The 17068-nt window shown below is 40.4% G+C and overlaps 1 protein-coding gene across 1 annotated transcript in view; it reads right to left on the minus strand.

Annotated features, from left to right (window-relative positions):
* Positions 1 to 15824, minus strand: part of BUB1 (BUB1 mitotic checkpoint serine/threonine kinase) — a 41142-nt gene extending 25318 nt beyond the window's left edge. The window contains exons 1-9 of the mRNA XM_515685.8: positions 14780 to 15824; positions 11172 to 11231; positions 10952 to 11090; positions 9527 to 9723; positions 7391 to 7434; positions 6319 to 6419; positions 4661 to 4713; positions 4385 to 4569; positions 3126 to 3277 (exon numbers count right to left, since the gene is read on the minus strand). Coding sequence (XP_515685.4) covers positions 3126 to 3277; positions 4385 to 4569; positions 4661 to 4713; positions 6319 to 6419; positions 7391 to 7434; positions 9527 to 9723; positions 10952 to 11090; positions 11172 to 11231; positions 14780 to 14805 — 957 coding nt within the window. The 5' untranslated portion in view covers positions 14806 to 15824. The remainder of the gene's footprint in view (positions 1 to 3125; positions 3278 to 4384; positions 4570 to 4660; positions 4714 to 6318; positions 6420 to 7390; positions 7435 to 9526; positions 9724 to 10951; positions 11091 to 11171; positions 11232 to 14779) is intronic.
* Positions 15825 to 17068: the final 1244 nt, after the last annotated feature.

Here is a 17068-nt window from a genome sequence, read left to right on the forward strand (position 1 = left end):
ATAGAAAAAATTAGCTGGGCATGGTGGCGGGCGCCTGTAATCCCAGCTGCTCAGGAGGCTGAGGCAGGAGAATTACTTGAACCCAGGAAGCGGAGGTTGCAGTGAGCGGAGATTGCACCACTGCACTCCAGCCTGGGCGATAGTGGGAGATTCCGTCTCAAAAAAAAAGGAAGTTGTAGTAAATACACCTATGAAATGATCAAGAAGAGATCTACCGACTAAAGCAAAGGTATAGATATTTTAGAATTGGATCTTGTATATATGAAAATTTAGTACATGGTAAAGATATTTTAAATCAATGGGGAAAGGCTGAGCAGATCAATAAATGATTTACAGACAACAGGCAATCTACTTGGAAAATATATCCTGATGCTATTCATACAGAGAAGTAAGTTTGAAAAAGGGAGGCTTCTAGTTAAAGACAGTGGCTTGATATACTCCAAAAATCTCACCAACATGACAGTGAAGGAATTCTAACACTTCACATAGCTGTTGAAGGAGGCTAGGAGCGGTGTGTCCCTAATTGCTAGACAAGTTCAGAAATCTACAATGCTAGCTACACCTCAGAATGGAAGTGAAGGTGGAGGTGAAGATAGGAACATTGTAAAATTCTGTTTAAAAGCAGATGCTGGCCGGGCACTGTGGCTCAAGCCTGTAATCCCAGCACTTTGGGGGGCCAAGGTGGGCGGATCACGAGGTCAGGAGATCGAGACCATCCTGGTAACACGGTGAAACCCTGTCTCTACTAAAAATACAAAAAAAATTAGCCAGGCATGGTGGCAGGCGCCTGTAGTCCCAGCTACTCAGGAGGCTGAGGCAGGAGAATGGCGTGAACCCGGGAGGCGGAGCTTGCAGTGAGTTGAGACCATGCCACTGCCCTCCAGCCTGGGCGACAGCGAGACTCCATCTCAAAAAAAAAAAAAAGAATTTAATAACATGGCCATAAAAATTAAGGCACTCTCAAAGAAAATTAGGGGGAAAAAAGGACAAAGATAGAAAATGGTGAAATTTAAGAAAATTAAATGACCAGTCCAGGATAGCCTAACAGAGAGTATGAGGAAAAAATATCCACCTCTGAAAATAAATATCAAGAAAATTCCCCAGAATTGCAAAACTAGAACATTTAAGCACTAAGTATAATGGATGAAAAGATAAATACCAGATACATCACTATGTCACAATACAGCAGGGAAAAATGATTCTACACCCCTCTAGAGAAAAACAAACATCACATCAAAGAACCAACAATCAGAAGGACTCTGGGTTTTTCCACACCAATAGTGCAAGCCAAAAAACAATGAAGGAGTGTCTTTAAAAACTCTGAGGGAATGTAAGTTCCCTCCTAGAACATTGTGCCCAACCAAATTATCAACCAAATGTGACGGTAAAATAAAGATGCTTTTAGACATGCAAGAGACCTCAAAAACTAACCCCTCAAACATGCTGCTGTTGCCTTTTTTTTTTTTTTTTAAATAAGCTACTGGAGAAAGTGTGCCTTCGAAATGAGGACATTAAGGAGAGATAATGACATGGGAACCAGGGATATACCACAGGAAAGGAGCCAGGGAGAACAATTTATTAACAATTTCTTGCAACTATCCAGGGAAAATATAAATTATACAAAAAGAAATCCAAACAAATCAGAAAAAAAATGAAATGACTCAATAGAAAAATGGACAAAGCCATTCAGTCAATTTAAAGGAAAGAAGTTAAACAGCCACGAAATGTATCCAAAAAATGTCCAAATCTACCCATAATTAAAGAAACTACATCAGGTGCTTGAAAAGATTTAGTATAGTTAATGTTAGCCAAATGTGTACAAGAAACAAGTCCCTTTACACACTATTAATGTGAGTGCACAATCCTAAGTTTATAGAGGGCAGACTGACAGCATTTTAGGTACATACACTTGAAAGGTAGCATGATTTCTAACAGTTTCTACATGATACACTCCCTTTTATAAGGTATGACAGAAGACTATGCTGCAAGTAGAATTAGTTAGATATCTATGCAATAGCAGTGAAAGATCTATCAGAGGTGTTAGGTAGAAAAAGCAGAAAATAAGTCTTATTTATGTAGAACGTTCTATTGTATTCATATTTATGTGTCTTCATACGCAATAAGTCTGGAAAAATACAAACTATAGCAGTTAGCAATAAAGGAGAACATTCAGACCAGACGTGGTGGCTCACACCTGTAATCACAACACTTTGGGAGGCTGAGGCAAGAGGATCACTTGAGCCCAGGAGTTTGACACCAGGCTGGGCAACATGGCGAGACCCTATCTCTATAAAAATAAAATAAAAAATTAGGTGGGTGTGGTGGCACATGCCTGTGGTTGCAGCTACTAAGGAGGATACAATGAACAGTTATCATACCACTGCACTCTAGCATGGGTGACAGAGCAAGACCCCGTCTAAAAATTTTAAAAAAAAGAAAAAGAATGTTTGTGTGTGTGTGTGTGTGTGTATGCATACATACATATATACAAATGAATGCTCTCCTTCATATATACATAAATACACACCTTTCATGTGATATTTTAAAAAACCATCTAGTCACATATTTTTATACTTTCCAAATATGTAAGAAAATAAAGTATTTTATCTTCATCGTATCCTATGTCATAGACAAACATATAATATGAAAGATTAAGCCACCATTATACAGTTTAAATGAGTTTATTTCCAATCTCCTTCATTCACTACTAATTTTAAGAAAATATATGTGGCTCTAACACACTCATCACTTCTCTGCTTTTCCAAGATGAAATAATGGCAAACAAAAAATATATCTAAATGATAAATTATTGAGAGTACTATACTCCAATTTTCATTACACAATAGTCACTGTACAAAAACCAGAAAAAGGTCTATATATAAATACATGAATATATAGACATGTACACATACACACAAACATGTAAAACATACTACCATTCTGTTTTGTAACTTTCTACTCTCACTCTACATTGTGAACATCTGTGTCAAATTATTTTAGACTTTCAGAAAGTTACTAGCTAAATTAACATCAGAATTAACTCTAAAACAGCACATAGAAAGGAACAAATCAAACTGCCATTCCTGCTGCTGGGCACAGGATGTGTCATGAGGAGCACAACATACCTCGGACCTTTCCTGGGAAGCGGGCAGATCCTCATGGGATGTCTCCACCACCTGATGCAACTTCTTATGAAGTTCATCCATTTTCTGTTTTAATAGCTGTTCTTCAAAAGCATTTGCTTCTTTCCTTTTCATATAATGTCTGTCTTCATTTACTTTAGGAAAGATAGAAATGGTTTGCATGCAAAATTTAAATCCAGGTCATCATAGGAATACATGCAAAATGAGGAAAGGGTTATATTTTAGGGGGCCGATTTTTTTATTAGTCTTTCTCATATTTGGTTTTAGAAGTGAAACTTGTATTACCTTTTAATTTTTACCTGCCCACAGCTTGGCTACTACATGTTCAGGGCATGTAAATTACTAAAAAAAAAAAAAAATCTACATGCTGATCAAAAATAATAATAATAGCACAGTATAATAGTAAAGATTTTTGTAGCCATCATATACATGATTGTTCTTGTAAACAATCATGATTGTGCAAATCATTTTAAAATAAATTTTTATTTGTTTTTATAAGATAAAAATTTCTAGAGACTTTCTAAGTAGAAGTGAAGTGCACTAAATGATCAGGGCTTCAAGCATGCTGTGGTCAGTCCCATTTCCAACAACTGGTTAACAGAGCCATGCCACAGACAAGTCAAAGAGTCTGGCTTAAAACTTCTGGTCATAGCATGTGAAAGAAAAACACATCTATGCCCAGCACAAAATGAGTCCTCTGTGTTAACTGACTTGTCTTCTCTGTTGTCAACCGAGTATGAAAAGTAATGAACAGAAAAGAAAGGCCCAGAATGGCTATAGCCCAAATAACTTAGATAGTATAAAAGTCCTGAGTGGAATAAAGGTTCAAATAACTGACCTAGAGGTTTAGAATTACTATATACAGATAATACTGAAAAATTTTTAAATATTTATTTCACTAAAGCTAAGATGACACTGGTATGGATATCTAATTTAGTACTCTTTCAACTATGAGTTTGCTGCCAAGACATCAATTTAGTCCTTGGACTAACTTGGCTGCTACACTAGTGGTTAAGCAATTTCCAATTCAGAAAAAAAAAGTGCAGCTTGCTGCCAGCGCAGTTTTCTCGGGGCAAACGCAAAATGGGTTAATAATGATTTCTGGGCTTCTGATAGGATGAGATGAAGACTTTTTTGCAGTCTTTCAACATAGTCAATTATTCTTTAAAAAAGTAATTACTCAGAGATGAGGATTTTTTTATGTGACATAAGAATAACTAAAAATACAAGATTGCAAGTACCCCATTGCTCATGCTTTCTCCGTTGATTGTATTTCTGGGCTCTCAATTCTTCAAAGGAAAATTCTGATTCCCCACGAATAAGCTTCTCCTTGCAATACATAACAACCTGCTCAACATCAACTTTGGATGCCAAAGATGAGTGCACAGAATATTCTGATTTAGAAATCGTGATCACTCTTTCTTCCCTACAATGGGGGAAAATACATTATTTACAACAATGTACCGAAGAGCACTTAAAGGAAACTAATAATAGATTAATGCACTGATTATACTTGCATATTTGACTCTTTATCACAAGCTGAAGATATCACTCCAGAAAGCTCTGAACCCTAAAAAACAGAAAACAAACATGAGCATTCACTTATCTGAGAAGAAAGCTTCACCCAAATTACTTCACAAAACAATATGAAAATGCTTGAGGGGAAGAGGGACCTTAATCCCAAGTAGATTTATGTAATTTTAAATTATGATTAATATCAAAAGATTGTTTGTATCAACAACCTTACAATAACTATTGTAACTTAATCTAATCAAAGAAAGAGGTTTTTTTGGTTGTTGTTTTGTTTTTAATAAAGTCCTACTCAGCAGTAGAGAAGAACCATAGTTGATTTCCCTTCAATTCATAGTCTAGTAGCTAGAGTATAGTGTCTGAACATTATGGGATTGACATTCCCAACTGCTGTTAAATTTTTTTTTTAATTAAAATTTTCCTCAGGTACTACTCTGCCCTCAAGCGTTCTCAAATTCCTTCACTAAACAAATATTTGCCAGACACCTCCATGTCACACTCTGAGCTAGGTCTGGGAAATGTGACTGCAATCAAGACCCATCTCTACTGTCTGGAGCTTAGACAGGACAATAGGTGGTCAGGAGGGTGGCAAGCATGTGTAGGACGTAAAATGTAAATTGGGACAAGCTGCACTACCTGTCAAAGTCAGGAACGCATATTCTACTTCTAAGAATGTATTACATTAATGAAACCTGTACATACACCCTAAGCACAGAGGCGTTTCCATTGGCTTTTGCTTCAAGGAGGTCCTTGATGAACTTGGAAAGAAAGTTGTACTGTGGAGGGTAACATGGGAAACATAGTTGGGAAACATGAGGCTGAGGGAAGAAGAGAGACTTGAGCATTTTCCCATGCTGATACACCATGGAGGCAGAAGAGATCTCCATAGGGCAAAAATCTTGATGAGGATAAGGACAAGCACAGATAGAAGGCCACCTTTTCTCACAGGGAAGGATGCAGTTACATTTATTGGTTGGTGGCAGAAAACTGATAGATGTCACTTGATGGCATCTGCTATCTGTTGAAATAGTATTTTTGAAGTTCCTGAGAGAGAGGCTAGAGGTAGCGAGGTCCCAAGTTTGAAGAGACGGAAAAGAAGTCTGAAATCACTATAGTTTGGCGCTAAAGAGTGAACCTGGAAACATAAGAGATACACAAAACATAAAGAGTGAATCAGACACTGGAAGCATGTCCCATTGCCTGGGAGTATGACCCATTGCCTGGGAGTATGAGACCTCCCTGTTACTTGAGGTAACAGGCAGCAATCTTTGAGGCTCTGAGTTTTGAAAGCCAGGCTCAGGAGCCCCCAGGTGGATGCATTCCCAGTAGGGATTTCCAGAGCCTATGCAGAGGCCAGCAGAACAGAGGAAAGGACATTGGTAAGGGAAAAGCTGGTGGGGAGAGTAAAGACAGGAGGCCGTGTGGTGAGGGCCTCTGGGTTAGACAACAAATTGTATTTGAGGTGAGCTGTGTGGGAGAATAACAGGCCCAGGAAGTTGCCACAGGAGCAGGTGGCTGACATGGAGCTTAGAGCCATGAGAGAAAGATCAAAGAAATGAGATGTCAAAGTGGATGTAGAAGGCAGCCAGGCTGGCCATTCAATACCATTCCCAGTTTCCACACAAGCTACAAATGTCATTATTACCTGATTCTTAGAAATGCAGGCCATGTTATTTCCTGGATTTGATTTTGATGTTATCATTTGATTTAAAACCTGAACATTATGCAGAGGTTCTGAGGTTCTAGCTATGAGGGAAAAGAGGATAAAATACGGAGAAATTAAGGGTAAAACCATAAGTAAAATTATCACATAATAAATTCCCCTGATCCTTCCAGTAGGAATCATAAGAAGTAAATCAACTCATTCACACTGTCTCAGAAATTTCAACTAAAACGTTTTTAAAATAAGTATTATACAATTTTCTGATCAACTCAACATGCCAGGAAGTACCCAAAAGAAATGTAAAACCTAAATAATAATTTTAAACAACCAGATAGGATAGGCAATGCTTATTGCTGAAATGTGATACTTAGTTCTAAGAAAAAGAAATGGCTATATTTCTTTAAAAGTTGCATTAAACACATTTGATTCCACTCAAAATAGATGGAGTCCAGATTAAGTATTTTGGTCAATTTTGAATTTAAAAAAAAATCCTACAAATACAGTGAAATTATCAATTTTTTTTTGCAGGTTTGAGCTTTTAAAATGCTAAGACAAAGCCTCTGCTCTTTAGGGCTATTTAGTGGGCATTATGATGATCAGAATGCTTTCTCTGTTACCTGAGAGTGCAATTTGGTTTTCATTAAAAATTGGATGGGTTTTTTTTTTTTTTTTTTTTTTTTTTTGTGGAGACGGAGTCTCACTCTGTCACCCAGGCTGGAATGAAGTGGCATGATTTCAGCTCACTGCAACCTCTGCCTCCCGGGCTCAAGCAATTATCCTGCCTCAGCCTCCTGAGTAGCCAGGACTACAGATGCCCACCACCACACCTGGCTAATTTTTGTATTTTAGTAGAGATGGGGTTTCACCATGTTGGCCAGGCTGGTCTCGAACTCCTGACCTCAGGTGATGCACCCATCTTGGCCTCCCAAAGTGCTGGGATTACAGGTGTGAGCCACCATGCCCAGCTGGGTTTGTTTTTTAAAGAAAAGAAAATACTAGTACAAATCCAAGACTAAATGGACAACAACAGGCATTTTAGAAAGCCTGATTTTACCTTGAGCTGGCAAATGGGTTTCAGTGAGGCGTGTCTGAAATAACCTAAATGACAGCAGAAAAGGCATCAATGTAGATTATAAACTTACAGTACATAGCTGTTAGAGTGAAAACTAAATACCATAGACAACTTATTATAAGCTAGTAAAGTCTGACGTCAACAGAGAATGTACAGTTGCATTTTAGAGTTGCTTCGAAATTAAAAAATAAAATTCTGGAAATATTTTTATATCCAATACATTATCTGTATTACAAAAATTCCTCCTTTTGCTTAGTTTATGTTAGTATTTCTCAAATTCATATAAAAATGCACCCTCTTCTCCACGTGTCAAGTCTGCAAATGTTCTAACACAGGATGTTTGACCTCCTACTTTAGGTTCTTTATACATTTGGAACATAATGAATATATTTGGAAGAAAGAAGTGAAAGTACAAAAGTACTTAGATTACTGCTTCAAAAGGCAGACATCATTGTTCATACTCTGTGAGAAGTTCTCAAATATGTCATTTCATGGCATATTTCATTTTCAACTCTACCTGTCGAGTAATGTGCAATTCCCATGCCTGACATTTCTGAGCGATGCGAGCCAAAGTGCACACTATAAAGCAACCAAGTGGTAACCCTTGTTGGCTCTTAAGTCAAACAAACCAATGGTTAAGAAGCCATTTTACGTGATGAGGAAAGACTGAAAATTACATATTAAATAATTATTGTTAGTTTTCTTAGGTATGATTATCGAATAAGGCTCTGTAAGAAATAAGATTTTAGAGATGTTTACAATAGGGTTTGGGGAAAAATATTTTGCTGTTATGGATCGGCTTTAAAATTTGTCAGCATTGAGAAACACAAAATGTTAATTATTAAAAGTTGGTGATAGATAAATGGAAGTTTATTATACTAATTTTTTCTTTTTTATGTGTGTTTGAAAAATCTCAATGACGTTTTAAAAAAGCATGAGTACTATAGAAAAACTGAAAAGATGAGTATATTAAAGGCTGGCAAGGGGTGCAGTAGATAATAGGTCTCAAATTCTACTAATGAGAGGGGAAGAGTAAACAATTGGTATAACCTTCAAGTAGGTAGTTTGGTTACATGCACCACAAGTGTAAAAACTCTTCATATACTCTTTGACTCAATAGTTTCAATTCTGAGAATCTATGAAAAGAAACTAAGTAAAAATAGGAAATATACTAAAAAATAATTTTATGATGAAGGAAAAAGACCTTGACGCAAAGCTGTATATGTACATAAAGCATGCATGCAATCCTGTAACAAGAAGAGAAGAAAGCGCCAAGGAAAATGCCAAAAGGTTTTCTTTCGTTTTCTGTATTTTCACAATTCCCTAAGTGAGATATGTTTAATCATAGAAAAAGTTTTAAAAATGTGAACAATGTTATTAAGAAATATATTCATCACAGGCCAGGTGCAGTGGCTCACACCTGTAATCCCAGCACTTTGGGAGGCCGAGCGAGGCAGGAAGATCACTTGAGGTCAGGGGTTCAAGACCAGTCTGGCCAACATGGCGAAACCTCGTCTCTACTAAAAATACAAAAATTAGCTGGGCATGGTGGCACGTCCCTGTAGTCCCAGCTAGTCAAGAGGCTGAGGCAGGAGAATCTCTTGAGCCCAGAAGTGGCAGGTTGCAGTGAGCTGAGATTACACCATCGCACTCCAGCCTGGGCGACAGAGTAAGACTCCATCTCAAAAAAAAAAAAAAGTATTTATCATGGTGCTGTTTATAAAAATCAAAATGTAAACAACTTCAATGTCCAATTGGAGAGTGGATTATGACACAACACTGTGACAGATTTCACAACTACTATAGAAGTAGTTTAAAAGCTCATAATTTCTTAAGTATTTCTTTGTATGTATAACTAGACATACAATATGATTTGCTGTTAAAATATATAAACACAAAGATACCCACACAGGTACAGGAAAAGATACTAGAAGGAAATGTGCCAGTTATTGTTAACAGTAATATTTCTGAGCAGTTTTTTTCTTTACACTATCCTGTATTATCCACATTGTCCAAAACTAGAAGGATTTCCCTGTACAAATTGCTGATACAATTTTTAACAGCAAACATTACTTTTCAAAGTCAGAATCATCACAGAGAGTTTGACTTTGTAACTACCTGTATTGTTGTTGCAGGAACTCTCTGGGTTCAGCCTGGTTTTGAATTCCTCTCTGAAGGACAGCACTGGCATGCTGCAGCTCTCCTTGGGTTTCCAGATGCCCCGCCCAGGCAATGTACAGAGGGGATGACAGGGTTCCAATCCCATGGTTGTACAGAAACTCAAAAAATTGATGGAGGTCACTGTTGTACTCAGCCTACACGAACCCAAAACAAAAAGACATAAGAATAATGGAACTGCTAGTCTATGTCTGGTGAGGAGTTAGCCAGCTAAGCTGGGAGCCCCTAGGTAGCTTCGGATGGGAGCTGGTCATCAGCAAAACCAAGGCAGGTTTAGAGGGTTGGACTTTTCAGCCCCACTGCTGAACCTCCAGGGAGGGAAGAGGGACTGAAGTTTAAGCCAATCACCAATGGCCAATGATTTCATCAATCATGTCTGTGTAAGGCACCTCCATAAAAACCCAAAACGATAGAGCTTAGACAAGCTTCTGGAGAGCTAAATACATGGAGGTTCCTGGAGGGTGTCACACCTGGAAAGGGCAAGGAAGCTCCACACACCTTCCCCAATACCTTGCCCTAAACATCTCTTCATCTGGTGTTCATCAGTATTCTTAATAATATCCTTTATAATAAAACATTAACCGTAGGTGTTTCCTTGAGTTCTGTGAGCCACTCAAGCAAACTGATCGAACTCAGACCCAAGGAGAGGGTTGTGGGAACTCTGCTTTGTAGCCAGTCAGTCAGAAGCACAGGTAAAACAACCTGTGGCTTGCAACTGGCATTGTAAGTGAGAGGCAGTCTTGTGGAACAGAACCCTTAAGCTGTGGAATCTGAAGTTATTTTCAGGTAGTGCTGGAATTGAATTGGAGACACAACTACAGAGTTGATTGACTGGCTGCTGGTAGAGAGAAGTCCGCACATACTTTTTTTTTGGTGGGGGAGCAGGGGGTGGGGACAGAGTCTCACTCTGTCACCCAGGCTGGAGTGCAGTGACATGATCTGATCTCGGCTCATGGCAACCTCCACCTCCCAGGCTCGAGCAATTCTCCTGCCATAGCCTCCCGAGTAGCTGGGATTACAGGTGCCTGCCACCATGCCCAGTTAATTTTTGTATTTTTAGTAGAGACAGGATTTTACCACGTTGGCCAGGCTGGTCTCGAACTCCTGAACTAAAGTGATCGACCTGCCTTGGCCTCCCAAAGTGCTGGGATTACAGGTGTGAGCCACTGCGCCCGGCCCCTACATACTTTTTAATCACTAGTGGCACAGAAGTCAGTTGAATCAGAGAATGAACAGATTTTCCTCTCTGTATCTTCAGAACTAGAAACAAGGAATTAAAAGCCTAAAATGATCTTACAATCTAAGTTTAAAAAGCAAAAGTACAACATGATTATAGATTTGATTATACATCTTAAGTATACTTACAAATTTTAAACAATAACTGATGAATCTTGGGTCATTGTGGTATTTCTTCTTATCTAAAAATTCCTTCATTAAATGTTCTAGTAAAGTTATCAAGTATTCTTTATTCTCAGGAAAATTCTCTTCTACCCACTGTATGTATCTAGAAAAATATGGATAATGTTAATTTTCCACGGGGCAGTGTATAGTTTGTTTAAGGGAAATAAAATAACTAAATGCTGACCTTTCCCATTCACCAAGAGGGTCATTGCCCTTGTAGCTCTGCATGTGGGCTTCAAGCATCCTAGAAGAGAGAAAGGTATGCACATGGGATATCAGGGATAATTTCTACAAGCAAAAGATATACTTCATTTTATATACACCATTTATGTGCATTAAAACAAAAATCTTAAATATCAATCATTTTATATATACACCATTTATATGCATTAAAATGAAAATCTTAAATATCGATCCAAATAGTATTTAAAATTTTAAGAAGCATTCGCTCAGACATAGTCAGAAAACTCAGAAGCAGCCAGTGTTTTTCCATAAGTCCCAGCTCTATCCCCAAGAGTCTCCTTCTCCTCTCACGGAACCCCAATGTCACTACCACCATGAGGGGCAGTGTCCAGAAGTTTGCTCCTCCTCCTAACAAGAGGATCCAAGCATGGCACTGACTCAGACTCCTGCCCTTCCAGCAGGATCCAGGCATGACACTGACTCAGACCCCTGCCCTTCCAGCAGGATCCAGGCATGGCACTGACTCAGACACCTGCCCTTCCAGTGGGATCTAGGCATGGCAGTGACTTAGACCCCTGCCTTTGCTTCCCAGGAGCATGGCTGAGACACGGCTGGAACGAGAGTCAAAGAGGGCTTGTAAATGGGTGTGAGGCAGCCCAGAGTACCACAAAGTAAGAGTTCCCAGACACAGTTTGTTTTCATTGCTTCAAAGTAACAAAGTCCCTGAGGAAGAGCAGATGATAACAGTGCTCAGAAATCAGCCACAGAGCTCCCAGAGAACTCTGCATCCCCCACTTCCATATACTCAACCACAGCTGAAAAAAAGCAGCCAGGCAAAGCAAAATTCCCCTTGGGGAGAGCTAGAAGGGCTAAACAAAAAGAAACATGCAAAGTAATGTCAGGTTACATTAAGTACTCAGAAGAACAAACAAAATAAAATATAATAGGAGAAAGGGTGAGAATGTGATAAGAGTTACTATTTTTAGATAGGGTGGTCAAGGAAGCCCTGCCTCTCAGAGGCGGTGACATGTGATCAGTGCCAGACAGCCATGTAGCTATCTGAGGGGGAAATGGTCAAGGCTGAGAGAACTTCAAGAACAGAAAGCAAGCCAGTGTGGTTCAAGTGTGATGAGCAGGAAAAGGTGGGGGTGACAAGAGCTAATTTGCATTTTAATGTCCCTCTGTGTGAAGAAGGAGGTAGAGGTGAGAATAGAAGTGGGAAACCAGTCAGGAAGACTCCTAGGTTTTCTATCTGAGACACTATAAGATTTTTTTTTTTTTGAAAAAATGATGTAAAAAGCAATATGTATTTTTATTTTTATTTTTTTAGAGATGGAATCTTGCTCTGTTGCCCACGCTGGAGTGCAACAGTGCAATCATGGCTCGCTGTAACCTCGAACTCTTGTGTTCAAGAGATCCTCCTGCCTCAGCCTCCTGAGTAGCTGAGGCTACAGGCACATGCCACTATGTCTGGCTAATTTTTTATTTTTTGCCGAGATGAGGTATCACTATATTTCGCAGGCTGGTCTTGAACTCCTGGCCTCAAGTGACTCTCTCACCTTGGTCTCCCAAAGTGTTAGAATTACAGGCATGAGCCACCATGTCCTGCCTAAAAAGCAATATTTACTTCTAGCTATCACCTCGGTATATGAATGAAATCAATGTTTCTTATGACTCAAAATCCAGAAGCCACAAAAGAAAAGCTAAATAAAGACAACTATATATAAATAAAAACTTCTCCATGGCAAATAACCAAAACAAACAAAAAAAACACAAAATAGTCAAAAGAGAAATGATAAACTGGAAAAACAGTCAGCTTTTAGAAGCTGAGAAAAAAACTATTAACCTTTTTTTTTTAATGAGCAAAGGGCATAATAAATTATTTCACAGAAAAAGATACATGGCTCACAAACATGAAAAATGTTCAGTCTCTCATAACAGAAATTCACTTCGCTGAGAAACAATTTTTCACTCATCAGATTGGCAAAACTAAAAAACATGTGAAAAGATTGTGTAGGTGCAACAATGAGAAACAGGCTCTCTGTCACATCTTGCTTGTAGGTGGGCATGTGCTCAATTCCTGCCAAGGGAATTATCTACCAAAACTGGACTGATTTGCTTTTGATCCAACAAACCGCTTCTGCAGATCTAGAAGACACATACACATGTGTATCCGCAAAATGTTATGTACAAGATTTTTCACCGTGCCACTATTTGAAACAGATTGTCAACAATCTGTGTTGACTGCTTAGATCGATTAGGGTACATGAAGTATTACACAGTTGTAAAAAAAGAATAAGAAAGAACTTTATGTATTGGTAGAGATCTCCAGGGATATTGTTAGGCAAAAGAGCAGCGTATATATATACTGTTATATTTTATGTGTGGTAAAGGCAAAAAATGTATACAAACGTGCAGACATTTAATATACTATAATAATGTAAATATTTATATTTCCAAAAAGAAACTACAAAAACGGTTACATGTGACAGAGTAGGACAGTAGTCAGGTACAGGAGTTCTCGGTAAATACTGTTCTAAATCTTCTTTTAGTCATATAAACGCATCTAAAAAAAATAATAATTCTGAAGTTTGAATGTCTCTCATGCCTTATAGCAGAGGGACAAATCCCTATTTCAGAACCTTTCTTCCAAAATATGTCTAGTAGGCTCGCCCAAGGTTTCATATTCTAACACCAACCACATTTCTCTAGTAAAATGACCTAAATGCACTGTAATAGTAAAACATCCAGTTCATTAAAGCATATTAATCTTTAGTAAGTCAAAACAGAACCAGGAATATCTGCTTTACCTTCAAAAAAAGGGGCGGGGGACTTCTGAAAGAAAATAATTTGCTGGCTAGGTTGAAGGTTCCAGAAAAAGTCTTAGAGCAAATGGATTTTTGTTTTGACCGCATTTAACAATCTCGGTCTTCTGATCGCAAAGAACTGATAAAACGGACCAGTTTTACTTCCTGAATCTATGACTTAATTGTTTTAAATGCCTTGAAGTAACAGTCTGGGTAAATCATCTAAGTCATAAAACAAAGGCGTGGGAACTTTAAAGAAAAAGTTAGTGATGTTAGCAGGTTGGCACACATCACTCAATAATGAGCAAAGCTATTTTTTTTCCATTTTTTTTTTCTTAAAGTACCCTGTATTCAAAGACTTTTTAAAAATAGCAGTGAGATTATGGATAGGAGGGCAACTTTCAATTCGTTCCCTACTGTAGTCGAATTGTTAAATACGTGACTTTGAAAACGTATCACAAAATCTAAACACAAGGTTCAGGATTTTTGTTAGGTTGAACTGTCAGGAGGGGATTCCTTACAAAGAATAAACGAGAGCTCTGAGGGCCTAACGAATTATCCAGATTGCTCCAAACGGCCACCGTGGCGCAGATGGGCGGACAAGCGCCGGGCCTCAGCGGAACCCAAGGTGCCGGAGCCCTCCCCGGCTCTCAAGCAGCCCACGGCCTTGCTGGGTGGGACACATTCCAAACCCAGGAAGGGGGCGAAGGGGGCAAAAGAAGGCAGGTCTGGGGCGGGCCGGGCCCGAACCCCAGGCGCCCCAGCCCCCTGGGCTTCCCCACCCCACCAGACGGACACTTACTGAAGGACATTTTCCGGGGTGTCCATGGCCAGAGGACGCTGGCCGGCAGCGGCCAAACTTGAACCGCAAACTAGAAGCCGCCGCCGATTCGAATACCCCGCGCAGCCGCAGTCGGCTCGCCGAACGTTTCAGGGCGCCTGCCCATTGGTGGCGGCGGCAGAAGGTTGGCCAATCACCGGGGCCGTTGCTCGGAGATCAAGTCCCGCCTCCCTCCCTTGAGCCAGTAGCTCCTCCCACTTCCCGTGGTTTTCGGTTGAACCGAAACCTGGCCGTTGGCTGAGCGAGCGCGGGGTGTTTGGGATGCGGCGCGGCGAGGGGGAGCAGGCTTGGCTCGGGCGTAGGGAATTGGTTTTTTTGTTTTAGCTATCCAGGTTGTGACTGGTTTACATAATTACACGATTAAGCCATCACTGTAGGAAAGGCTTTGCAGGAGAAAAATGTCTTAACTGGAGGTCTTTGAGACAGAAAAACCCTGCCTCAGCCCTTGGGTCCTGAGAGTCGCGTTTCTTCTCCCCTTCGCTTAAATATGTAAACCAGAATCATTATGTCTGGTTCATGGAACGGAGGAAAAAAAATCCGTGTGCAGGGTCGAGACTGTCGTGGCGTAAGCCGCAGCACCCGGGAGGCGGGTGGGGAGAAAAAACGGGACCTGCTGCCGGGGACCCCTCCCGCTTTCTGGCAGTTTTCTATTCAGCGTCCTCGGCTGTGAGAAAACATCCCAGATGCTGAAACCAATAGTCTTAGCCCAGAATCTCAAATGCCGTGGCAAAGAGGGAGTGACGACGGCCTGTGGAAAACCCTGAGGAGTTTTTGGCTTAGCGACTTCATGTAGAGGGGACGTGGAGGCGGGGAGGGCGTTCTAGGGTCGGCTACGTAATTATACGAGGCACTGGAAAGTGATGGTGTCCTTGGAGTAGACCCCTGGGTTTTATTGAACTGATCTGAAAGGCTGGGCCCTGAGGCACACAGGGGACCTGTCAAACAGCTTCAAGCGGAAGATGGGGCTCACGGGACTGGACTCTCTGTACAGCCAGCTGTAATTAACATAAAAGCAGAAGAGTTTGGGTAGATTATAGAATGCCAGCTTTCAACATATTTTGGGGGACAGGGCACTCTGGGAGACCAAGTTCTTAGACACCATAAAATCAAAAATAGACACCTCTTTGTAGAGGAGTCCAGATGTCTAAAGAGGAAATATGTAATACGCTGATGTTTCTTTTGTTTTTTGTTTGTTTGTTTTTTGAAAAGTTAAAATACTAAGTTTATAAAGTGAAAAAGTTACAGTAAGCTAAGGTTGACGTATTGGAAAAAATGTGCTTATACTATGGAATGAGACCACCACTTCTCCTGTTGTCCCTCCCAGCTTCTTCTCCACCACCTCCCCTTTTCCCTAGTTTATAAGACAGGAGAAAAGTGAGAAAGCAAAAAGTTAGAAAGAAACAGAAGTAAGATAAATAGCTAGACGACCTTGGCGCCACCACCCGGCCCTGGTGGTTAAAATAATAATAATAATAATGTTAACCCCTGACCAAAACTACTGGTGTTATCTGTAAGTTCCAGACATTGTATGAGAAAGCACTGTGAAACTTTTTGTTCTGTTAGCTGATGCATGTAGCCCCCAGTCACGTTCCCCACGCTTGCTCCATCTATCACAACCCTTTCACATGGACCCCCCTTCAAGTTGTAAGCCCTTAAAAGGGCTAGGAATTTCTTTTTTGGGGAGCTCGGCTTTTAAGATGCGAGTCTGCCAACGCTCTCGGCCGAATAAACTTCTTCCTTCTTTAATCCAGTGTCAGGAGTTTTGTCTGCGGCTCGTCCTGCTACAATATGTATTTCAAGGGTTTCTTTGTTGGTGTCTGACACAGACACAGAACCACTGATGCCCAAGCCAGTGCTCTCTACACACAGAAGTCTCCAACCTCATCTTGAGAAATGGGGCCATGAGGCCACCCCAGACACCGAGGGCTCCATGGAGGCTGGGGGGTCCGTGGGACTGGGCACATCCCAGCGGGTCTTGGATCCTGGCCTTTCCCCTTCTTGATGCCAGGACCTACTGAGTGCTCACAGGTGTGCAATGCTGGGCTGCGGGTGCTGCTTGTGTGGCAAGAAGCCTCGGGGTGCCTCCCTCCTTCTCACACCTTTCCCAGGAGGCATGAAACGGGGATTCATGATCAACCCCGGTGGCTGCTCATGTTGAACTGGTGAAGCTCCCTCCCTGTTGTCTTCTGGGGACATGGAGGGCAGGGCTGGATCCCCTCAAATGAGCTTAAGTGGTACTGCAGACAAGAA

Source organism: Pan troglodytes, chromosome 12 (assembly GCF_028858775.2).
Source record: "Pan troglodytes isolate AG18354 chromosome 12, NHGRI_mPanTro3-v2.0_pri, whole genome shotgun sequence".
NCBI lineage: Eukaryota > Metazoa > Chordata > Mammalia > Primates > Hominidae > Pan > Pan troglodytes.